At 46.1% G+C, this 25,844-nt stretch overlaps 1 protein-coding gene across 2 annotated transcripts in view; it reads right to left on the reverse strand.

Annotated features, from left to right (window-relative positions):
• FAM161B (FAM161 centrosomal protein B) overlaps positions 1-12,944 on the reverse strand; it is a 33,193-nt gene extending 20,249 nt beyond the window's left edge. Inside the window, exons 1-4 of one of the 2 annotated variants that reach the window (XM_056553715.1) lie at positions 12,908-12,944; positions 9,989-10,166; positions 8,442-8,878; positions 8,008-8,339 (exon numbers count right to left, since the gene is read on the reverse strand). In XM_056553715.1, coding sequence (XP_056409690.1) covers positions 8,008-8,339; positions 8,442-8,878; positions 9,989-10,166; positions 12,908-12,929 — 969 coding nt within the window. In that variant the 5' untranslated portion in view covers positions 12,930-12,944. Of the gene's footprint in view, positions 1-8,007; positions 8,340-8,441; positions 8,879-9,988; positions 10,167-11,769; positions 11,852-12,907 lie in introns of those variants that run through there. The other variant, XM_056553714.1, reaches the window with a different exon arrangement.
• Positions 12,945-25,844: the final 12,900 nt, after the last annotated feature.

Here is a 25,844-nt window from a genome sequence, read left to right on the forward strand (position 1 = left end):
GAAGGTCGCGCAGAGGGCCTCGTTATTACAGGACAATTCGGAGGTGAGAGTACGGAATTGGATGGCGTACTCGCCTACTGAAGAATTACCCTGGACCAGGTTCAGCAGGGCAGTCTCGGCAGAAGAGGCTCGGGCTGGTTCCTCGAAGACACTTCGAATCTCTGCGAAGAAAGAGTGTACAGAGGCAGTGACAGGATCATTGCAGTCCCAGAGCGGTGTGGCCCATGACAGGGCTTTCCCAGACAGAAGACTGACCACGAAAGCCACCTTTGACCATTCAGTTGGAAATTGGTCCGACATCATCTCCAAATGCAGGGAACATTGCGAGAGAAAACCACGGCAAAGTTTAGAGTCCCCATCAAACTTGTCCGGCAATGGTAAACGGAGGCTGGATGCGGCCACTCGCTGCGGAGGAGGTGCAGGAGCTGGCGGAGGAGATGGTTGCTGAAGCTGTGGTAGAAGCTGCTGTAGCATCACAGTCAGTTGAGACAGTTGGTGGCCTTGTTGCGCTATCTGTTGCGAATGCTGGGCGACCACCGTGGTAAGGTCAGCGACAACTGACAGCGGGACCTCAGCAGGATCCATGGCCGGATCTACTGTCAGGATTCGGCAGGCTGGAGGTGGATCCTCTGTGTCAGAGAGGGATTGGCGTGGACCGTGTCGGTGGACCGGTTTAAGTTGCTACTGGTTTTCACCAGAGCCCGCCGCAAAGCGGGATGGTCTTGCAGCGGCGGTAGCAACCAGGTCGTATCCACCGGCAACGGCTCAACCTCTCTGACTGCTGAGATAGGCGCGGTACAAGGGATTAGACAAGAGCAGGGTCAGACGTAGCAGAAGGTCAGGGCAGTCAGCAAGGATCGTAGTCAGGGGCAACGGCAAGAGGTCTGGAACACTGGCTAGGGATACACAAGGAACGCTTTCACTGGCACAATGGCAACAAGATCCGGCAAGGAAGTGCAGGGGAAGTGAGGTAATATAGGGAAGTGCACAGGTGAACACACTAATTAAAAACCATGCGCCAATCAGTGGCGCACCGGCCCTTTAAATCGCAAAGAACCGGCACGCTCACGCCCTAGGGAGCGGGGCCGCGTGCGCCGGGACAGCACAGACGGGGAGCGAGTCTGGTAAGCGGGTCGGGATGCGCACCGCGAGCGGGCGCGTCCCGCATCGTGAATCGCATCCCGGCTAGGGACATTGTTGCAGCGCACCCGGTCAGTGGGTCTGACCGGGGCGCTGCGAACAGGAGAACGCTGTGAGCACTCCGGGGAGGAGCGGGGACCCGGAGCGCTCGGCGTAACACTCGGCCTCCCATAAAGTAGTGTCGTGAATTGATGTCGCTCTCTCCAATGATAAGGGGTTGCGGTTCATTGACGGTATTAGATATGAAGGAAGGACCATATCAGATCACTCTCCAGTGGTAATGGAACGGAGAATTGGGGATTGGGGAAATGAGAGGGAGAGGGTTTTAGTCTGAATTCGCATTGGTTAAATTTGATAGGGGGCAAGGAGGAAATTGTGAAGGAGTTATGGCAATCTTGGGAACTGAATAAGAACTCTGACCCTTACCCGGTGGTGTGGGACACTATTAGAGCAGTACTGCGGTGGAACAGGACCTGAGGGAGAAGGTTAGAGAGGCAGAGGAGAGATATGAGGTAGAGCAATCTGAAAATATTAGGGTGTTAGAACTAGGGCAAGGGAAGTTGTCAGATTATTATTTAGAAAAAGCACAGCATAAGGTTTTGTTCTCGGGACAGAGGGATTTCGTAGAAGGGGCTTGCCCAGGGAAATTGTTAGCTAATTTAGTTAGAGCTCAAAGGGAAAGAAGTGATATCTTAGCATTACATGACGAAAATGGGGATATCCAAACAGCGCAGGAGCTACAGAAGATCGCCCGTCTGTATTATCAACAACTATACAGCTCAGAGGAGCCCGCAGGGGATAGTGAGATAGAGGAATAATTAGAGGAGATTGAATTACCAGTTGTAGATAAGGTAAGCCTTGAAAGTCTTAATAAGCATATCACAGTAAATGAATTATAGAAAGCTCTGGAGGGATGTTCGGTTTCATCAGCCCCAGGGTTGGATGGCCTACCCTACTCAATATATAGAGAATATAAGGAGGTTTTATTACCTATTTTCTGTACGGTTTTGGAGGAGGCCCTGAGGGGGAGGGGGATTGCCTCCCTCAATGCTTGAAACTAAAATATTCTTAATACTCAAGAAAGAGAGAGACTGTACGAGAATTGAATCCTATTGTCCCATATTCTTCATAAATTCAGATGCCAAGATTCTGGAACTCTTGGTCAGAAGACTGTCCCCTCTCCTTTCTGGAGTTGAGCAAACCGGATTTGTTCCGGGGCGGTCAATACACAGTAACCTTGTACGATCATTGGTTAATACAGAGTTGGATTCTGCTCCCTTCCGCTCCACCCTGTCACTTGATGCTATGAAGGCATTTTACAGGGTGGAGTGTAGGTTTTTATGGAGGGTTCTTAAAAAATTTGGTATAGAGAGGGAGATGGTGGAATGGATTAAACTGTTATACAAGAATCCCAGGGCCATGGTTACAGTAAACGGATTTTTGTCACCCCAATTGATCATTGAACAGGGTACTAGGCAAGGCTGCCCGCTTTCACCTAAGTTATTCGTTCTTTTTTTGGAGCCATTGGCGATAAAGTAAAAAAAAAGCGGGAGGCCTGAGGGGATTTGTGATTAAAGGAGCAGAAGAAAAATTCCTTATGTACGCTGACTATATACTTTTGTTCCTAGAAAATGCGTTCATAGGGGTCCCAGAAGCAATTAAGGTTGTTGAGGAATTTGGGAGGGTATCTGGCCTGAAAATTAACTGGAGTAAATAGTCTCTAATGCCACTGGTACTAGGTAATGCTTATGGATTAATGGGGTGAAGGTTCTGAAAGAAGACGAGAGTCTGGACTATTTAGGAATTAAATTGGCACCGTCAAAAGATTTTTTTTTTTTTTATTCAGCTTAACCTTAAAGGACATCTGCAGCATTACAAACACTTATCCCCTATCCTCAAGATAGGGGATAAGTGTTTGATTGCGGGGGGTCCGAACGCTGGGGCCCCCGGCGATCTCCTGTACGGGGCCTCGGCTCTCCCGTGCAGGGGGCGTGCCAGCATTCGTGCCTCCCCGCATCCCCATAGAACTGTATGGAGACGGGGAGGAGACGGGGCATTACCGTTGACCTCTAGGTCGACGCTACGTCACCATGGGCGCTAATGCCGGCACCCCGTTAGGGAGATCGAGGGGGGTCCCAGCGGTCGGACCCCCCGCGATCAAACACTTATCCCCTATCCTGTGGATAGGGGATAAGTGTAATTCCGCTGCAGTTGTCCTTTAATACGTTGAGTAAGCTTAGGAAAAGAGTAGATGCCTGGGTTAAATTGCCTCTTTCAATTGCAGATAGGAACGGTTTAATTAAAATGGTAGTGCTCCCTCAGGTATTATATGTTCTGGGGGCAGCCCCATGCTTGATTCCTGGGAAGTGGTTCCGGGGTTTGGAAAACCTAATGGGCAGACTTATATGGGGGAGAGGTAGGGTACGTATGAAATATTCAAGTTGGGTACACTTGGAAGAAGAAGGTGGGTTACCAGATTTGATGCTGTATTTTTTGGCAAAAAATCTCCAGGATATTAGACGGGGGTGGAGAGAAACACTTTGGGGGGAGTTATTTAAGGATTATAGAGGCCTTTATGAGAGTTTTTTGGAATTTGTTGAAGTGGGTCTTCCTGTGAGGAAGGAATTGGGGTACATTTCACTGTTCGGGTACGTTCACACTACGGAATTCCCGCAGAATTCCACGAGCGGAACTCCGCAAGCGGAATTCCGCAGTGTGAACTTAACATTAGGGTGAATGGGTCTCCGCGAGACCCGTTCACACTGCCGAATTTCAGCAGCAGACAATTCCATCGCTGAAACTGTTCTGCGCAAAGAAAGAACATGTTCATTTAATTTCATTTCAGGTAAAACCATTTTGACCTACATGGTTCTTTAACCACCAAAAGAGTTCTTGAAGTGTTTCTGGGCTGATGATCATAACTTGGGCCAGACGAGAAGGACGCCATGTGTGACGGTAGCTTCCTAAAGTGAATTCTGGCCCAAGTCACAGCTTCTATAGCAGAAGTTATCAGGCCCAAGATCCTCATTTGTCAGTTCGATCAGCCATAAGAGTCTTGGGCCTGTAAACTTCAGCAATAGAAGACGTGACTTGGGTCAGAACTGTCAGATTAATCTGACTCATGGACGCCTTGATTTTGCAGTTTCTTTTGAGGGATAATGATAGGGTAATTTTAACAAACCCTTAAAATCTTCTATGAGGGGATCTGCTGAGATTTATAGAGGTTGACCAGGAAGCCATGCTGGTTTAATACAGAAAAGACTGACTGTAAATGGTCTTGTACAAGATATTTGTATTTAAAGAAATCCCCTTCTGATGAAGATGGGCTGCCAGAAGCATGATGACTTTTCTGAAGACCCTGGGCACCCTGGAAAGACTAAAAACAGGAATATCCTGTGAGATTTGGCATCCATGAGTTCTACCATGGCAAAATAATCCATGGGTTGAACAAATGGTAGGAAAGAATTGATGAATTCATCTAGAATTTTTTTTTCCAAACATATTTTTTGAGGTAGGTGACACCCACCGTCTCCTGCTGCCCCCTTTTGGACACTGAAGACATTTGAGAATAGACTCTATGCCTTCTTGGCTGGTTATGTAGCTCTTTTTAAACTCTTTGATAAGTTTCTGGCTCACAGACCCAGTTTGGTTTATTAAAAATAAATAAAAGAATTCTGGCAGTGGGCATAAAAATTCTCTACAGCAACCTCTTTGGATAACTGCGGTGACCTGAGCATCTGAAGACGTCTCTCACCAGGCACCATGAAAACTCAGAAGTCTTGCGCCCACTGGCGGGGTCCTGACATCGCTGAATCCACAATGTTTGTCTGATCTGGACTTATTTTTAAGTTGTTTATCCCAAAAATCTTTGGGATCTACTAAAACTGGAATGAAAAGGCCATAAAGTTGGTTTCTTCAACTGAAGACTATCTGGCTGGAATGGTAGTGTGTAAAAAATTTTTTTCAATGGAATGTAACCTGACCACGGCTTAATCCACAATGCCTTCTGTGCCAAGTTGGTAAAGGCTAAATTCTTTGCAGATAGCTGAAGAGAATGTATTGGTGCATCACATAGGAAAGTACAGGACGGTATTTAAAAGGACTCTTCTCTAGGCACCCTGTCTTGTATATCTTGAATAAAATATTCCACCTCCTTAAAGACCTCGTCCCTGGAACAGAAGAGACCTTGCAAGCTGATGCAGATACAGAATACACTGCTCAAAAACAACTCTAAACAACACAATGTAATCACACTGTCCACACAGGAAGCAACACTGATTGACAATCAATTTCAGATGCTGTTGTGCAAATGGAACAGACAAATGGTGGAAATTATAGACAATTAGCAAGACACCCCCAATAAAGGAGTGGTTCTGCAGGTGGTGACTACAGACCACTTCTCCATTCCTATGCTTCCTGGCAGGTGTTTTGGTCACTTTTAAATTCTGGCGGTGCTTTCACTCTAGTGGTAGCATGAGACGGAGTCTACAACCCACACAAGTGGCTCAGGTAGTGCAGCTCATCCAGGATGGCACATCAATGCGAGCTGTGGCAAGAAGGTTTGCTGTGTCTGTCAGTGTAGTGTCCAGTGCATGGAAGTGCTGCCAGGAGACAGGCCAGTACATCAGGAGATGTGGAGGAGGCCAACAACCCAGCAGCAGGACCACTACCTCTGCCTTTGTGCAAGGAGGAGCACTGCCAGAGCCCTGCAAAATGACCTCCAGCAGGCCACAAATGTGCATGTCTCCACTCAAACGGTCAGAAAGGGACTCCATGAGAGTGGTATGAGGGCCCGATGTCCACAGGGAGGGGTTGGGCTTACAGCCCAACACCATGCAGGACGTTTGGCATTTGCCAGAGAACACCAAGATTGGCAAATTCGCCACTGGCGCCCTGTGCTCTTCACAGCCAAAAGAAGGTTCACACTGAGCACGTGACACAGTCTGGAGACGCCATGGAGAACTTTCTCCTGCCTGCAACATCCTCCAGCATGACCGGTTTGGCGGTGGGTCAGTAATGGTGTGGAATGGCATTTCTTTGGGGGGGCCACACAGCCCTCCATGTGCTTGCCAGAGGTAGCCTGACTGCCATTAGGTACCGACAGGAGATCCTCAGACCTCTTGTGAGACCATATGCTGGTGTGGTTGGCCCTGGGTTCCTCCTAATACAAGACAATGTTAGACCTGGAGTGTGTCAGCAGTTCCCTCAAGAGGAAGGCATTGATGCTATGGACTGGCCTGCCCGTTCCCCAGACCTGAAAGAACGCCATGTTGCACCACAGACTGTCCAGGAGTTGGCGGATACATAAGTCCAGGTCTGGGAGGACATCCCTCAGGAGACCATCCTCCACCTCATCAGGAGCATGCCCAGGCATTGTAGGGAGGCCATACAGGCATGTGGAGGTCACACACACACTACTGAGCCTCATTTTGACTTGTTTTAAGGACATTACAGTTGATTTTCGGAGCTTTTCATTCATTGCCATGCACTACAGAAACATTGTAGGAACAATGGTTACATGCTCTAGGACGTGTTTTTAATAGTTAAAGGGAACCAATCATCACTTTTTACCCCCTGTAAGTGCTGCAGACTCTTCTGAGGGGAAGTTACATTTTATGGGTAAATCTTTTTTAGGGTACGTTCACACATACAGGATACTGCGCAGATTTGATGTGCAGGATTTGTGCTCATTTAGTTTACATTGAAATCTGCAGCAGAAAATCCTGTGCATCAAATTTGTGTACGTGTGAACGTACCCTAGGTGGATAGTCCCATTTTATCAATGCACAATAATCTAGGCAGGGACTGACTTGAACCTATCATTATTGGTTTCAGTGTTGGCTTAGAAGATTGATCTTGTTTAGTATCTTGAGGAGTCTGATTCTTCTTCACCCTCCAATTTCTCAGAGAAGAGGATTATGACTGAGACATTCTCCTCTTCAGGCTTCTGAAGAGTGGAAATCTTTTGTGAGGCACAACATGGTGCAGACGTCCCTTGTGGCTGCTGACAAGGAGCATTCCTTCTTCTCTCTCCTCCATACTGGACATTCAAGAGGCGTATCCTAAAAATAATGACTGACACATGGAAAGCCGTATAGACCCCGAAACCTACAGATAGGTGCCCAGCACACCGCAACCTCTGAACCCATTGTGGCGGTTTAAATAATCAAAACTCCTCCCCTCAGTAGTGATGTACAGCCAGAGGTGTGCTATAATCTTACAATACATTGTGTGCAGCGAGACTGCCACATATGTCGGAGGCGCTGGAAGTTCATCATGTGACAACTTCCAGGGAGCCAAAGGAAACAGCCGGGAAATTACAGCAAACAAAAGAGGCGAATAAAGCCGTATAACTAGCGTTCATATATTTAATATATAACATAAGTAGGGAAACATGGCATATGGCTATTTCTCTGAAAGAGTCCAAATAGGGATACTTGATGGAGATCGATGTGGAGGGGCAGTTGCACCGATATCAGGAATATAAGGGCCAGCACACTGTCTGCTGCACCAGATAGCCTATATTCCACCAAATAGTCAAACAAGGAAGGGGAAAAAATAAGTGTGGTGTTCAGTTTTAAGGGGGTCTTACCAAATAATAAATTATTCTATTCACCTGAATTAATGTTATGCTATGTCTAATGGGGTCGGTCCAAACATAACCCTTTGTGTTCTGCCTGGAGACATCCAGGAATATAAACAGCAGTGTATGTAATCCATGTGACACATATAAACCTGGTGCCATCTACGCCTCTGCTGATCTACAACACTTCCAGGCGTGCGCTGGTATCCATATTCTAACTGGATCTCCTGATGGATAAAGCCTGTATATTACATCATATGACTGGATGGTGGCCGCACTCTCACCTGGACATCTGTGCTGCTGTGAATCTTGGAGCGGAGGCTGGATGTGCGCAGATTGAAAGGCTTGGTCTCTGTAGGTTCTCGTGTCTTCTGTTTCTTTAAAGAAAGTTTTTGGAAATTGCGATACAACTTGTGGAAGTCGGGGACGGACTGGTTTACATGGGGCTGGAACGTCAAATTCTGCTGTAGGAAGCCCAGATGCTGCTGTCTGGTTTTCAGGGTGGTTCTGGAGTTTGGCTCGCGGATGTCTCGGCTCAGTGGCACAGGGGCACAGGAGCTCGCCAGTAGATCCTTCGCTCGCAAATGACTGTTAATCTTTCTTAAAATTTCTGCCTCTGTAGAGAGAAGAACTTAGTTAATATGGAAGGTGCTGGCCCGAACCCATGTGCTCTGAAGCTTGGTCCTGCCTGGGCCCATACTGAGCTTGACACACTCACCTCTCAGTCCATTGCTGACAGTGAGGTCCAGGACAGATTTAGGGATCGGCCTCTTTCTGTGTGGCACTGGTTCAGGGGGGGCGCTCACTGGCCTTTTCCTGTCCTGAGCCAATAGCTGGAATGGTTTCTGCATGGACAGCAGATTTTCCCTCCTTTCCTGTATTCCAGTTATTCTTCGCTTCTCGTTTTGCTCCATAACCTCATTGTACATCGGTAAGAATACGTGGGCTGGCACTGGCTGGGCCCGAAACTGCTTTACACATTCGGCATCGTCTGCTTCCTGTTCACCGTGTAGATCGGCCCAGGGCTCGGCCTTCATCTTCTTACTTTTCTCTGCTTTCTCTGCTTCACGCATCATCATTTGAAAAGGGTGCGGAACAGTGAATTTGGGGCCTTTACTGAAACCTTTGACCTTTGGTTTGGAGATTGCTTCTGCACTTCAAGGAAACATGAAACTCGGTAAGAATCGCACAGTACAACTCTCCTAGTATGCGGCTTAAATGGCTGTGACACATATCCTAAGATATTCGGAATCAAAAAACCTCCAAACTTAGAGATGGCTGAGCCACACATCCATCTAGTGTGAATGGAAACCTGCAAAAGTCCTAAGCTACTCCCACTCTGGTAGTAATGCCACCTGTGAATTAACTAAGTAAATTTGGCCATTTATTCTGCTGCTTACAGTCCCTGCCATCCATACTAGAGACGTTCCCTGGCTATCGTGACGTCGGCCATCACCGTGCAGGAGCAAAAATTTCCACCCGTCCTTTGCCTGGCCGTGGACTGAGACAATCTTTACATTACAAGGGGACAGGACAGCTGTCCCCTTGTAATGTAAAGCTAAGCTGTAAGCTATCTGGTCAGAGCTAGGGCCCCTGATGGTCAAATTAAGGGGGGACTTGTCCACAGTCCCAGGGGGGAGGTGACTGTCCACAGTCCCGAGGGGAGTGGGAGATTATATTTTCTAACTAACACCCCTCCAGCCCCCACAAAAAATTCTGAGCCTTAAAAAGCTGTGTATCATACCTTTCCCCCTGTTCACATTGTGTGAGCTCCTGGCAGGAGAAAGTGGGTGTTCCCCAGCATGCGCAAGGTCACTGAAGCCTACGAGAACTGTGCCTGCCAGGCCGGGAGGAGACAAACTAACTGTTTGACTCCTTACAGCTGGGGGCTCCAGTCTGCAACCGACCTTCTCCAGGCCTCATAGAGAGACTTCAGCTCCTGCAGGGCCCGGCTGTTCCTGATCTTCAGGCCTTGCAGCATTTCCATTACATCCTTATTCATCGTTTTGGGGGGGGGGGGGGAATGGAGACCCCTGTAAACACCCCTGTAAAGACTGGAGACCCCTGTGAAGACTGGAGACCCCTGTAAAGACTGGAAATTTGTGCTGGTTTTCAGTGGCGAGGGTACCAACAATTTTGTCCCCTCTGTACAGGGGGATATTCTGAATGTCACTATAGATCTCTTATCTTTATTGGTCATGTGTGCTAATCCCATTGAGCCAAGACGGGACCCCAGGGACTGATATGATAACTGACACTACTTACAACTGAGGGCTCCAGTCTGCAGCCGACCCTCTCCAAGCCTCATAGAGAGATGTCAGCTCCTGCAGGGCCCGGCTGTTCCTGATCTTCAGGCCTTGCAGCATTTCCAGTACATCCTTATCCATCATCGCCTTGGCCGCTCTGCGTTCATCCGTCTCCTGGTCCCAGACCAGTGTGAAGCCTAAAGACGAGACACAGTCATCTCGGTGCTCATAGATATATAGTTCATAGGGTTAACAAAAGGACTCCATCAAGTTCAACCTATAATCCTACTGTGCTTATCAAGAGGAGGCACAAAAAAAAAAAAAAACATAAGGCTGATGCCAGAGAAAAAAATATTTCCTGACCCCAATATGGCATCAGAATAAATCCCTGGATCAACTTCCTAGCCCCATAAATCTACTATCTATAACCTGTAATATTATATTATTAAGGAAAAGCATCAAGGTCCCTTGAAATAAGTAATCACTAAATTATGTAGAGAGCGCTCCATAGTGTCACTGCTCTTAAAGAATCCTCCATCACAACATCATGTGGATAGAGTTCCATAGTCTCACTGCTTTTAGAGTAAAGAATTCACCATCACTACATCATGTGGAAAAAACTCCATACTGCCACTGCTCTTACAGTAAAGAATTATTCATCAATACATCATGTGGAGAGATCATCCTAATAACTAGTTCCGTGTCTACGAGGAGGAGTCCAATGAACTAATCAATACAGGTCACATGGGTTGTCCCTACCAATCATACATTAATAATTGCTGTATATTACGAAATGCGACTCCTCCAAAACTTTGATCTTAAAACCTATATCCTGATCCCATAGAGATAACAGCAGCAGAATAAAGATAGAGCTGTAGGGGAAGTGTACAACTAAAATATATATCCTGATCCCATAGAGATAGCAGCAGCACCAGTATACAGAGAGCTGAATGTGTAAAACGTCTATATATCCTGATCGCATAGAAATAGCAGCAGTATATGCAACAGCTAGAGGCACACTAATTGTGAACCAATGGGTAACATGCCAGTGTTTTCCAACAGGTATGCCTACATTTTGCTACAAAGTTACAACTCCCAGCATGCCCGGAAAGCCAAAGGTTGTCCGTGCACGCTGAGAGTTGTAGTTTTGCAACAGCTGGAGACACACTGGTTGGGAAACACTGGCTTACACAGGAGGATTGAAGTACAATATGTCCTATGTGTCCCTCGCCGATCTCTAGATGTTCTGCTGATCTCTCCACTGACAGCAGGAGAGTGTATGTATCCATAGAGATAACAGCAGCAGTATAAATATAGAGCTGTAGGGAAAGTGTACAACTAAAATATATCCTGATCCCATAGAGATAGCAGCAGCACCAGTATACAGAGAGCTGGAGTGAATGTGTAAAACGTCTATATATCCTGATCACATAGAAATAGCAGCAGTATACAGATAGAGCTGAAGAAGTGTATAACTACTATATATTCTGATCCCATACAGATAGCTGCATTATACAGATACAGCTGGAGGGGAGGTGTATAACTACTATGTGTGCTCATGGCTGCAAACATAATGCAAACCAAGTCGGATGGAAACAAGGTTATAATCATAATATCATACCGAACATATGAACATCAGACCTCTCATTGCGTAGATTTGAAATATAACTTTCATGTCATCACGAGTACAAACTACCCGAATTCTGACTGTGAGCCAGCACCTGGTGCTATGAAAACTGTGGATGTCACATCTACTCAAAGAATAACCAGTCAGCAGGACCGGCCATGGTGACATCATACCTGATGTATAAACATGTTCTATGGTGAGCTCAGCGGTAGAGAAACGATGCCTGTCAGGCCCATACATAATATCACCTGAACCTCCCAATAAAAGACAAAATAAAAAAAACTAGGTAAATGGTACATGAGGACCTGTGACAATAACCTACAAGCCCAAATATCATCATCTGACCCCCTAAGTAGATACATCCTAGTTATTACGTCAGCCTGGAGGCGTGACCTGTGGAATTGCAATTTAACCTGTAGACGTGACAGGACTCACAGAACCAAACAATGATTCAAAACAAGCACATAACTTGTAACCCTCTAAACCAATGACTATATGCGGCTATCGTGCCGATCTGAAGCAGTTACATAGTTAGTATGGTTGAAAAAAGACATACGTCCATCAAGTTCAACCAGGGAATTGAAGGGAAGGGTATAAGGGGATAAGGGGAAGGGATGTAGTTTTATAATTCTGCATAAGCATTAATGTTATTTTGTTCCAGGAATGTATCTAACCCTGTTTTAAAGCTATTAATTGTTCCTGCTGTGACCAGTTCCTGAGGTAGACCGTTCCATAAATTCACATTATGGTAAAGAAGGCGTGTCGCCCCTTTAGACTAAACCTTTTCTTCTCCAGACAGAGGGAGTGCCCCCTCGTCCTTTGGGGGGGTTTAACCTGGAACAGTTTTTCTCCATATTTTTTGTATGGGCCATTTATATACTTATATACGTTTATCATATCCCCCCCTTAAACGTCTCTTCTCAAGACTAAACAATTGTAACTCCTTTAATCGCTCCTCATAGCTAAGATGTTCCAGGCCCCATATTAGTTTAGTCGCACGTCTCTGCACCCTTTCCAGCTCCGCAGTGTCCATTTTATGGACAGGCGACCAAAACTGAACAGCATATTCCAGGTGAGGCCGTACCAATGCTTTATAAAGGGGGAGTATTATGTCCCTTGAGTCCATGCCTCTTTTGATACATGACAATATCCTGCTGGCTTTGGAAGCAGCAGCCTGACATTGCATGCTATTCTGAAGTCTGTGATCTACAAGTACACCCAGATCCTTCTCTACCAATGACTCTGCCAGTTTTATCCCCCCTAAGACATATGACGCATGAATGTTATTTGTACCCAGATGCATAACTTTACATTTATCCACATTAAACCTCATTTGCCAAGTGGATGCCCAGACACTTAGTCTATCCAAGTCATCTTGTAACCTATACACATCCTCTATAGACTGTTCTGTGCTACAAAGCTTGGTGTCATCTGCAAAGATAGAAACAGAGCTGTTAATACCATCCTCTATATACAGAGCTGTTAATACCATCCTCTATATCATTGATAAATAAATTAAACAACAGCGGGCCCAGTACTGAACCTTGGGGTACATCACTAATAACCGGGGACCAATCAGAGTACGAATCATTGACCACCACTCTCTGGGTACGATCCATGAGCCAGTGTTCAATCCAGTTACAAACTAAAGTTTCCAAGCCCAAAGACCTTAACTTACCTGTTAGATGTCTATGAGGGACAGTATCAAACGCTTTGGCAAAATCCAGAAACACTATATCCACAGCCATTCCTCTATATACACAGCCCCCCCTCTATATACACAGCCCCCCCTCTATATACACAGCCCCCCCTCTATATACACAGCCCCCCTCTATATACACAGCCATTCCTCTGTCAAGGCTACTACTCACATCTTCATAAAAGCAAATTAGATTGGTTTGACAACTTCTATCCTTAGTAAACCCATGCTGGTTATCACTTATAATACTATTATCCCCTATGTGTTCCTGTATGTAATCCCTTATAAGTCCTTCAAACCATTTACCCACAATGCATGTTAAACTTACCGGTCTATAATTGCCTGGCGAAGACCAGGGGTAAAATGTGAAAGATGCAACCACCTGAAAATGTACAAATTAATATAGCAAAGTGATACTCACGTTTCTAGATGGACACTCTGAGAACCAAGCCCGGTGGAAGGAAACTTTCCTATGTCCAAGAAAGTTATTAGCACAGACAGTTTGCCTGTAGATCTACCTGCTTTCTGAAAATCAGTTCACCTGGAAACATTATAAGTCACTTCGTAACCAAACCTATGCTTGTCAACCTAAGTAACCGCCGTGCCCATAGACGCAACTGTTTTATGGGCAACCACCATGGCCATAGGTGTAACAGGCCTTTGAGTAACCATAAAGCCTGTAGACGTGACAGGTCTTAGCGAAACCATCGTACTTCATAAAAGCCACCTGTGTGACGTGATGTCATTGCTCTGAAGACGTGTCAGTAACAAATAACGCAATCCCCCTGCAGACGTGGCAGGTATGACTGGTATACCACCGCTTATGTGTCACAAGGTTATTGTTCTGAAGACGTGTCAGTAAATAACAGTGCAGTGCATCCCCCTGCAGACGTGGCAGGTATGACTGGTATACACTGCCTAGGTGTCACGAAGTTATTGATCTAAAGACGTGTCAGTAACAATAACTGCGCAGTGCATCCCCCTGCAAACGTGGCAGGCATGATGGGTATACACCCCCTAAATATGCATACGCATGTACAACTTTAATTGGAACGTATGCCTGGAGCAACTCAATGGTAGTGTGTTACATGGTACAGACTGTTTTGTAGCATGTGTATAGTACAACCTCTGTGGAAGCGTATGCATGGTTCCGATTAATATACAAGTACTGTATGAATGCTAAGAATGTACACATAGTATGAAAACTATAAATGTATGCACGGTATGAACGCTAAGAACATACACATGATGAATGCTACGAAGGTATGCATGGTATAAATACCACAAAGATGTACACCGTGCAAATGCTATGGATGTATACACATTATAAATCGTATACACATCATAAATCCTATACATGCAATAAATCCTATACACGTATACACATTATAAATCCTATACATATATACACATTATAAATCCTATACATGTATACACATTATAAATCCTATACATGTGAAACTATAAACGCTGAATAATGTTTTGATGCCTTTTCCCTATACTGCTAGTGCTGCTAGAGATAACGACTTAAAAGGGGTACTCCGGTGGAAAACTTTTTTTTATTTTATTTTTTTATCAACTGGTGCCAGAAATTTAAACAGATTTGTAAATTACTTCTTTTAAAAATTCTTAATGCTTCCAGTACTTATTAGCGGCTGTATACTACAGAGGAAATTCTTTTCTTTTTGGATTTCTTTTCTGTCACGACCACAATGCTCTCTGCTGACACCTCTGTCCATTTTAGGAACTGTCCAGAGCAGCATATGTTTGCTATGGGGATTTTCTCCTGCTCTGGACAGTTCTTAAAATGGACAGAGATATCAGCAGAGAGCACTGTGGTCATGACAGAAAAATAATCGAAATAGAAAATAATTTTCTCTGTAGTATACAGCCACTAATAAGTACTAGAAGGATTAAGATTTTTTAATAGAAGTAATTTACAAATCTAGTAATAAAAATAGAAGAATAAGACCTCAAGGCACAGTTAGGAATTGATATGTATAAATGTGTATAATATGGGAAATAAATGTAAAGAGATGTGGCTGGTATCAATTAAAATATTTTATTTGGATAAAATATGCAATCAAATATTTAAGATGTTGCCAAGTCTCTGAGCAGGGCCCTTGCTACGGAGACAGAATGATGGTAAATAAAAGCAGTTCATACATATTAAGTCATTGAGAATAGGGATCGACCGATTATCGGTTTGGCCGATATTATCAGCCGATATTTGCGATTTTTGACGTTATCGGTATCTGCAATTACCTTGCCGATAATCCTATAATGTCCCGCCCCCACTGCACCGCCGCCCCCACCGCACAGCACGCCGCGCCACCGCACGCCGCCCCCATTGCCTCCCCTATCCCCGGTTTTATAATTACCTGTTCCCGGGGTCTGGGGCCAGCACTACTTCTGGCTCCTGTTGCATCCTGCGTTACGCTGTGCAGCGCGGTGACGTCCTCAACGTTACGTCACCGTCAGTACGCACAGTGACAGCGCAGGACGGGAGCCAGAAGTAACGTGGACCTCGGACCCCGGGAACAGGTAATTATAAAACCGGGGATAGGGGAGGCGGTGGGGGCGGTGAGCGGTGCGGGGGTAGGGGGGGATGGCTGGGGGGCAGCAGCGGTGGTTGGGTGGACCACCGGACAGGCAGGGGGGGAGAAGCGGGTGGCGGCGGTGGTCTCTAATTCAGCCAAAGCCGCTGCAGTTCATTGAATTAAAGCGCCCACTTTAAATCAATGATCTGCAGCGGCTTCTTGGGGGGGTGGAGAAATAGCCAATAACTTATACCGGAATATCGGTATAAGTTATCGGCTATCGGCCTGAAAGGCCACAGATTATCGGTATCGGCCCTAAAAAAACAATATCGGTCGATCCCTAATTGAGAATATTAGTTACCAATAATAATAGTAAATATAAAATTCTCACTCTCTACAGGGCTGTGGAGTCGGTCGATAAATGTTCTGACTCCGGAGTTTTCTGTACTTCCAACTCCGACTCCGATGTATTAATATGCAAATTTATTTTATACATTCCTTGAAGGAAAGAAAGGCAACATACATGTCATTACCACAGGACTACTGGCTGGGAAGCCAACAGTCTACTGTATTGAACAGTTTGTGTGCTGATCTGCTGCTGAAGATAGGGCAGTGGGAGGATCCAGGAAGGGGCATTTATTATAAAACATGATTTCCGTAGTAGAATCCCATAGTCAAGTTTAAAGGGGTACTCCGCCCCTAAACATCTTATCCCCTATCTAAAGGATAGTGTTACGGCGAGCGCTCCGGGTCCCTGCTCCTTCGCGGAGCGCTCGCGGCGTTCCTCTCTCTGCAGCGCCCCGATCAGACCCGCTGACCGGGAGCGCTGCACTGACTCTGCCGGCGGGGATGCGATTCGCATAGCGGGACGCGCCCGCTCGCGAATCGCATCCCAAGTCACTCACCCGTCCCGGTCCCCGGCTGTCATGTTCTGGCGCGCGCTTCCGCTCCTTAGGGCGCGCGCGCCAGCTCTCTAAGATTTAAAGGGCCAGTGCACCAATGATTGGTGCCTGGCCCAATCAGTCCGATTAGCTTCCACCTGCCCCCTGTCCATATAACCTCACTTCCCCTGCACTTCCTGGCTGGATCTTGTTGCCATTGTGCCAGTGAAAGCCTTTCCTTGTGTGTTCCTAGCCTGTGTTCCAGACCTCCTGCCGTTGCCCCTGACTACGATCCTTGCTGCCTGCCCTGACCCTCTGCTACGTCCGACCTTGCTCTTGCCTTATCCCTTGTACCACGCCTATCTCAGCAGTCAGAGAGGTTGAGCCGTTGCCGGTGGATACGACCTGGTTGCTACCGCCACTGCAAGACCATCCCGCTTTGCGGCGGGCTCTGGTGAAAACCAGTAGCAACTTAGAACCGGTCCACCGACACGGTCCATGCCAATCCCTCTCTGACACAGAGGATCCACCTCCTGCCTGCCGAATCCTAACAGATAGGGGATAAGATGTCAGATCGCCGGGGTCCCGCTGCTGCTCTGTGCGTAATGACGGACGATACAGGGGACGGAGCAGCATGACATCATGGCTCCGCCCCTCGTTACATTACAGCCCACCCTCTTAAGGCAAGTCTATGGCAGGGGGCGTGACGGAGCCATGACATAACGATGCTCTGGCCCCTGTATTGCCCGTCATTATGCACAGAGCGAACTCGCCACCCAGCAGTGGGACCCCGGCGATCTGACATCTTATCCCCTATCCTTTGGATAGGGGATAAGATGTCTAGGGGTGGCGTACCCCTTTAAGCTAACAATTGAGTTTACAAGTTTTTATAGCCTTAGCTGAATGGCAGCAGTTTTTCCAACAGTTTACAGCTTCAGTCTTGAACTATTGACCCTCCATTCCCTTCACTTATAGAAGTGTCTCTAGTCCTGCAAAAAAACATATTTACTTAATCCCTTATCAGTCAGAGGCTAGGTTACCCATGGTTTCCCTGTAGCAGCAGAACACAACACTATGGAAAGTATAAATAAGTATTACCGCTCCTAATTGTGCGTTGTGTGCCATATAGTGAAGCACATGAAAAGCTTCTTCACAGTCACTAAACGTGTTCGTTTTGCGGTTACGTAAGACACTGCATGCATTGGTCTTTATTCTTAAAGTAGAGAAGTCATTAATTATAACATTTTGTGAATTGGGACATTTAAACTTGCTTTTTTATTTTTTTAATTCCAATCTAAATTTAGTAGGAGTCGGAGTCGGTGCATTGTTTGCCGACTCCGACTCCAGGTACCCAAAATTTCATCCGACTCCACAGCCCTGACTCTCTAGCATTCAGAAAAAAATAGTTGCAGCCCTGGAAATGAAAAACAGGATAGTGTATCCATAAAACATTTAGTGCCTGATGGTGAAATAGTTGGTATAGTCTATTAGAGTTAGGAAATAACAGTGTGGAGGTTGGCAAGGGTGCTGGTGCTCACAGTGCACCCGGCCTGCTTGTGAAAATACCTGCGATCTTCTAATGAATTGTCCTGTCTGTTAGATGTATATGTTACCCTGGCACATAGATCTGGTGAGTATATGGCTTGGAGCTGTGTCCAGCCCTTGATAGATGAAGTGGCGTCAGTAAGGGTGTTGAATCGCGGGAGCGGGGATATGCGCAGCGCTCATGGTGGCCGTGTCCTCGTGCAGTGGCAATTGAATGGTGGTCCGCTTGGCAAGGGACTCCAGCGCTTATGAATGGAAAAGAGTAACTTGTCAATGGTTAGTGGTGGCGAGTTAGACTACTTAAAGTCTGTGGGCAATAGCCAGACTAGTTTTGGGGAGAATCCCCCTTTTCAATGGCAAAATGAAAATTAAAGTGGTCCTAGAAGTATGGTCTTATATAAGGTGCCATTTTAATCGGCATGTGGGCGTTAGAAACAAAAGGATAATGCGGATCATGGATTTCTCAATGGGATTAGGAGTGGTATTAGTATCTAGTGATGTACATGATCCCAAGACTGTGCATGTTATATATATATTTATATATATATATATATATATATATATAGATGTCCAAAAAATGATGCTTGAAAAAAGCTCCATTGAGGGGCTGAAACGTCGCACTGTTTGACATGTGGAATAAATAAGTTATTTTTTTGGATATTTGGAGTGCCGCACCATTTTTTGAAGTTATATATATATATATAAATATATACATATAAAAATTAATTTACCAGTAAAATAGGGCATAAACCATATGTTAGAAAACAGGAAAATGCTTGTAAATGGCAAAAATCAGTTATAAAACTGTAGTGGCAATGTAGACGGTAGTAGATCGTCATATGAAAGTGTATAAAATATATATAAAAAATACAATAAAAATGTATAAATAAAAATAAAGAGAAAAATAACATGAAAGGAAATGTGCAAGGAAAAGGAAAAAAACTGTAGGTTATATGTTTGAATATGGGATGTACCCTATGGGCTAGGGTCCAGACCCCGTCCAAGCCCTGAGTATGCAGCCTGGCATTGGACAGAGAATGGGCCAGAGCCCAATATGGGATCTAAAGAAAGCCAAAAATTTCTAGTTCTGAGTTGAGGCCTCTTGGTTCCGAAGATTCAAAGTTGTAAATTTTCTTTGATTCAGCCCTAGACATTTTTGCTAGGAAATCTCTTCCCCTCCAATCTTTCTTGATGTGCTGTAACCCATAGAATTTTAACTGTGACGAGTCTTGTTTGTGTTATTTGGTAAAATGCGCAGATAGAGGATGTTTATCATTTCCTTTTTTAATATTATGTATGTGTTCAGATATTCTTGTTTTGAGTGTTCTTTTGGTTCTCCCTATGTATTGTTTTTTGCAGTCGCACTGTAAGATGTATATGACCTGTTTGGTGTTGCAAGTGATGAGATCATTGATCTCCCAGTTGAAATTGTTAGTTGTGGATTGTACTGATGTAGTTTATGCAAAATGTGTTATTTTACAATTCAAACAGGTCCCACATTGGTAGAAACCTTTAGTGGACAACCATGTGTCGCTTTCTGCTTTATGTGAATTCTGTACTGTTGGTGCGACTGAAAGACCTAAATTTGGGGCTTTGGTGTAGATGATTTGTGGGGTAGAGGGTATGATGGAATGTAAAGTTTTGTCTTGGTGTAGGTGAAACCAGTTCTTTCTGATTATTGTCTATTTTTTTGTGGTTATTATTGAATGGTAAAATAAGTCGTATGGTGTCGTCTTCCTGTTGTTGGTCTTTTGTGGTATTTTCAAAATAAGATTCTCTGTGTTGTGCAATTTTAGATTGTGCTCATTATAGAAGTCTTTTTTTCCTTTTTTCTTTTTTCCTTTTTTTCTCTTTCCCCTTTCTCTTTTCTTTTTTCTCCCACAATAGTAGGCAGCATGTTCCCCCACAATAGTAGGCAGCATGTTCCCCCACAATAGTAGGCAGCTCCCCCACATTAGGTCAGCAGCTCCCACACATTAGGTCAGCAGCTCCCACACATTAGGTGAGCACTTCCCCCACATTAGGTCGGCATCTCCCCCCACAATAGTAGGCAGCTCCCCCCCCACAATAGTAGGCAGCTCCCCCCCCACAATAGTAGGCAGCTCCCCCCCACAATAGTAGGCAGCTCCCCCCCACAATAGTAGGCAGCTCCCCCCCACAATAATAGGCAGCTCCCCCCCACAATAGTAGGCAGCTCCCCCCACATTAGTAGGCAGCTCCCCCCACAGACATACAACTTCCAGCCATATAGAGTGTGTGGCTGGAGGCTGTATGTCTATGGACCATAGCAGCAGTCCGGGACCAGAGGAGCGGTGATCGTTACACTGTAGATGACGCTCCGCCGGTCACTCACCAGACCCCGGCCGACGCTCGTCCTCCTGCGCCTCTATGGTTGTACGCACAGGATGTCACTGACGTCCCGTGCGTACAACCATAGAGAGGTGGAGAAGCGCAGAAGGACCGGAGGAAGACTGCAGGAGGACCGGAGGAGGACACGCGGCGGTCGGGGAATGGTTAGTGACCCGCGGACATCCTTATGTCCCGAAAAGATTTTTCGGGACACAGGGATGTCCGGCATAGGAATACTTATGATTATCTGCCCGGGCCGGCTCCTGTGTGCGGCTGCAGGCGGGGGCCGGCCAGAGCATGTAAAAACGAATTACCGTATTTTTCGCCGTATAAGACGCACTTTTTCTTCCCCAAAACGTGGGGGGAAAAGTTGGTGCGTCTTATACGGCGAATATACGCCCGAGGCTGCTGCGGGCGAGAGCGGGAAGTCAGCGGTAAGTACAGAGGCTGCGGCGGTGCGGTACAGCGCTGACTACCCGCTCCCCGCCCGCAGCAGCCTCATGACCGCCGGTGAATTTTTCCCCTCACACCGGCTATGTTTATTGCCCTATGCCTGGAACATACAGTTCCGGGCGCCGGGCAAGTGAATTACTAATAACTGTTTACTAAAAACCAGGGTGCCTCCAGCTGTTCTGAAACTACAACTCCCAGCATGCCCGGACCGGCAAAGGCTGTCTGGGCATGCTGGTAGTTGTAGTTTCACAACAGCTGGAGGCCCCCTGGTTTTTAATATACAGTATTAGTTTTTACCTGCTCTGGCCGGCCCCCGCCTGCAGCCAAACACGGGAGCCGGCCTTATGTCTTTTCGGGACATAAGGATGTCCGCGGGTCACTTAACATTCCCCGGCCGATGCGCGTCCTCCTCCGGTCCTCCTGCGGTCTTCCTGCGATCCTCCGCCTCTCTATGGTTGTACGCACGGGACCTCAGTGACGTCCCATGCGTACAACCATAGAGGCGCCAGAGGATCGCAGGAAGACCGCAGGAGGACCGGAGGAGGACGAGTGCGGCCGGGGCCTGGTGAGTGACCGGCGTTGTGTAATCTTCAGCGTTCTGGTCACCGCTCCTCCGGTCCCGGCACCTACTGCTATGGTCCATAGGCCGTAGCAGTAGATTGTGACACCGGGCCAGAGGAGCGGTGACCGGAACACTGTGGGGGCAGCAGTACAGACATACAGCCTCCAGCCGTACACTGTATATGGCTGGAAGCTGTATGTCTGTGGGGGGGAGCTGCCTACCATTGTGGGGGAACTATACTGCCAACTATTGTGGGGGGACTATACTGCCAACCATTGTGGGGGAACTATACTGACAACCATTGTGGAGGGGGGGGGGGGGAGCTGCCTACCATTGTGGGGGAACTATACTGCCAACTATTGTGGGGAGGGGGGAGCTGCCAGTGCCTACCATTGTGGGGGAACTATACTGCCAACTATTGTGGGGGGACTATACTGCCAACCATTGTGGGGTAACTATACTGACAACCATTGTGGGGGAACTATACTGCCAACCATTGTGGAGGGGGGGGGGGAGCTGCCTACCATTGTGGGGGAACTATACTGCCAACTATTGTGCGGGAACTATACTGCCAACCATTGTGGGGGGGAGGGGGGAGGAGCTGCCTACCATTGTGGGGGAACTATACTGTCTACCATTGTGGGGGAACTATACTGCCAACCATTGTGGGGGAACTATACTGCCAACCATTGTGGGGGAACTATACTGCCAACTATTGTGGGGGAACTATACTGCCAACCATTGTAGGGGAACTATAATGCCAACCATTGTGGAGGGGGGGGGAGCTGCCTACCATTGTGGGGGAACTATACTGCCAACTATTTTGGGGGAACTATACTGCCAACCATTGTGGGGGGGAGGGGGGAGGAGCTGCCTACCATTGTGGGGGAACTATACTGCCAACCATTGTGGGGGAACTATACTGCCAACCATTGTGGGGGGGAGGGGGGAGGAGCTGCCTACCATTGTGGGGGAACTATACTGCCAACCATTGTGGGGGAACTATACTGCCAACCATTGTGGGGGAACTATACTGCCAACTATTGTGGGGGAACTATACTGCCAACCATTGTGGGGGAACTATACTGCTAACTATTGTGGGGGAACTATACTGCTAACTATTGTGGGGGAACTATACTGATATAAAATATTTTACTACAGTATTTGGTTCAGAATCTTTTTTTTCTAGATTTTCCTCCTTTAAAATTGGGTGCGTCTTATATGCCGGAGCGTCTTATATGGCGAAAAATACGGTAATGTATACTAAAAACCAGGGTGCCTCCAGCTGTTGTGAAACTACAACTACCAGCATGCCCGGACAGCCTTTGCCGGTCTGGGCATGCTGGAAGTTGTAGTTTCACAACAGCTGGAGGCACCCTGGTTTTTAGCATACATGAATTACTTTTTACATGCTCTGGCCGGCCCCCGCCTGCAGCCGCACACAGAAGCCGGCCCGGGCAGATAATCATAAGTATTCCTATGCCGGACCCCAATACCCGGCGTATAAGACGACCCCCGACTTTTCAGAAGAAAATTCGGGGTTAAAAAGTCGTCTTATACGCCGGGATATACGGTATCTGTTTTTTTCTTTTTTCCCTTTTTTTTTTTCTCTTTTTCCTCCCTTTCTTTTCTTGTTCTTTTTTCTTTCCTGATCCAGGTATGAATAAATTTATACATAGGTGACAACATAAGGTTACGGACATTTAGTCTATGATGTTATTTTTAATGTTTTTTATTCATTTTTTTTTTTTAGGTTTTATCATTCTCACCATTTTTTTTCCACTTATGACTTCAAATGAAGATGGCAGCAAAGGATGAATTCACTGAGGACTTCATGAAAAGATATGAAAGTGAAGTCTTGATGGTTATATTGTATTTTGTAATGCATTGATTCTGGCTTCAATATAGCACCTCTTTGTGGCTCTAAATTATTATTTCCTTTATATGTGCCCTGCTAGATTTATTGATTAGTATAGATTTACTGCACATTTGTAGAAGTCTGTTCAGACTCACATATGTAGTCAGTATCACAAATGAGATTGTGACGATCATGCGCATATGTATTTTCGCATTCGTGCGCGCATGCGCAAATAATCGGCGCATGCGCATAATCAATTGTTAGGTCACGGGCATCCTATGGATGACGTCCGTGCATCAGCTGATCGGAACTATATCCTGTAAACCAAGCAACCACGCAGCCGCAGTCTGTTTGTTTACAAACCACCATGCAACACAAAGACGTGGAAATCTTATATCATCAGCAAGTGGAGGATGCAATCAGAAACATGGATCGATGTAAGTGAAGTCCCAGTGAGCTCATCTGATGTTTTTATATGTAATGGATATCTCAGTATTTTCATGTATTTGTATTTTTGTATACATGCTTCACTATGGTAACATACCTTAGCCAATAGGATGTTAAAGAGGATTATAATGACACATGTGAAACACCTGTTATCTAACCAATCACTGCATGTTGTGTACCCTATATATATGCACATTGTCACTTTATTTGTTATGAAAAAAGCAGTTTGTTGCCGAAACGTTGCACTTTGGGGAGCGAATAAAACCATTGACAAGTTACTCTTTTCCATTCATAAGCGCTGGAGTCCCTTGCCAAGCGGACCACCATTCAATTGCCACTGCACGAGGACACGGCCACCATGAGCGCTGCGCATATCCCCGCTCCCGCGATTCAACACCCTTACTGACGCCACTTCATCTATCAAGGGCTGGACACAGCTCCAAGCCATATACTCACCAGATCTATGTGCCAGGGTAACATATACATCTAACAGACAGGACAATTCATTAGAAGATGGCAGGTATTTTCACAAGCAGGCCGGGTGCACTGTGAGCACCAGCACCCTTGCCAACCTCCAATAACTCTAATAGACTATACCAACTATTTCCCCATCAGGCACTAAATGTTTTATGGATACACTATCCTGTTTTTCATTTCCAGGGCTGCAACTATTTTTTGTGAATGCTAGAGAGTGACAACTTTATATTTACTATTATTATTGGTTACTAATATTCTCAATGACTTAATATGTATGAACTGCTTTTATTTACCATCATCCCATCTCTGTAGCAAGGGCCCTGCTCAGAGACTTGGCAACACCTTAAATATTTGATTGCATATTTTATCCAAATAAAATATTTTAATTGATACCAGCCACATCTCTTTACATTTATTTCCCATATTATACACATTTATACATATCAATTCCTAACTGTGCCTTGAGGTCTTATTCTTCTATTTTTATTACTGGCTTTTTTGGCACTACGGGTATATTGCAACTCACTACCTCTGCCCAGTTAATTAAACCTTTTTAGTGTGTAGCCTCCCAACCATTATTCACTGCTCAAAAAAATTAAGTGAACACTTAAACAACACAATGTATCTCCAAGTCACTGACACTTGTGTGAAATCCCACTGTCCACTCAGGAACAACTCTGATTGACCATCAATTTCACATGGAACAGACAACAGGTGGAAATTATAGGCAATTAGCAAGACACCCCCAATAAAGGAGTGGTTCTGCAGGTGTTGACTACAGACCACTTCTCAGTTCCTATGCTTCCTGGCTGATGTTTTGGTCACTTTTGAATGCTGGCGGTGCTTTCACTCTAGTGGTATTATGAGATGGAGTCTACAACCCACACAAGTGGCTCAGGTAGTGCATCTCATCCAGGATGGGACATCAATGCGAGCTGTGGCAAGAAGGTTTGCTGTGTCTGTCAGCGTAGTGTCAAGAGCATGGAGGCGCTACCAGGAGACAGGCCAGTACATCAGGAGACGTGGAGGAGGCCGTAGGAGGGCAACACCCAACAGCAGGACCGCTACCTCTGCCTTTGTGCAAGGAGGAGCACTGCCAGAACCCTGCAAAATGACCTCCAGCAGGCCACAAATGTGCACGTCTCCACTCAAACGGTCAGAAACAGATTCCATGAGGGTGGTATGAGGGCCCGACATCCACAGGTGGGGGTTGTGCTTACAGCCCAACATCGGGCAGGACGTTTGGCATTTGCCAGAGAACACCAAGATTGGCAAATTCACCACTGGGGCCCTGTGCTCTTCACAGATGAAAGCAGGTTCACACTGAGCACATGTGACAGTCTGGAGACGCCGTGGAAAACGTTCTGCTGCCTGCAACATCCTCCAGCATGACCGGTTTGGCGGTGGGTCAGTAATGGTGTGGGGAGGCATTTCTTT

The sequence above is a fragment of the Hyla sarda genome, unplaced genomic scaffold (genome assembly GCF_029499605.1).
Source record: "Hyla sarda isolate aHylSar1 unplaced genomic scaffold, aHylSar1.hap1 scaffold_356, whole genome shotgun sequence".
Classification (NCBI taxonomy): domain Eukaryota; kingdom Metazoa; phylum Chordata; class Amphibia; order Anura; family Hylidae; genus Hyla; species Hyla sarda.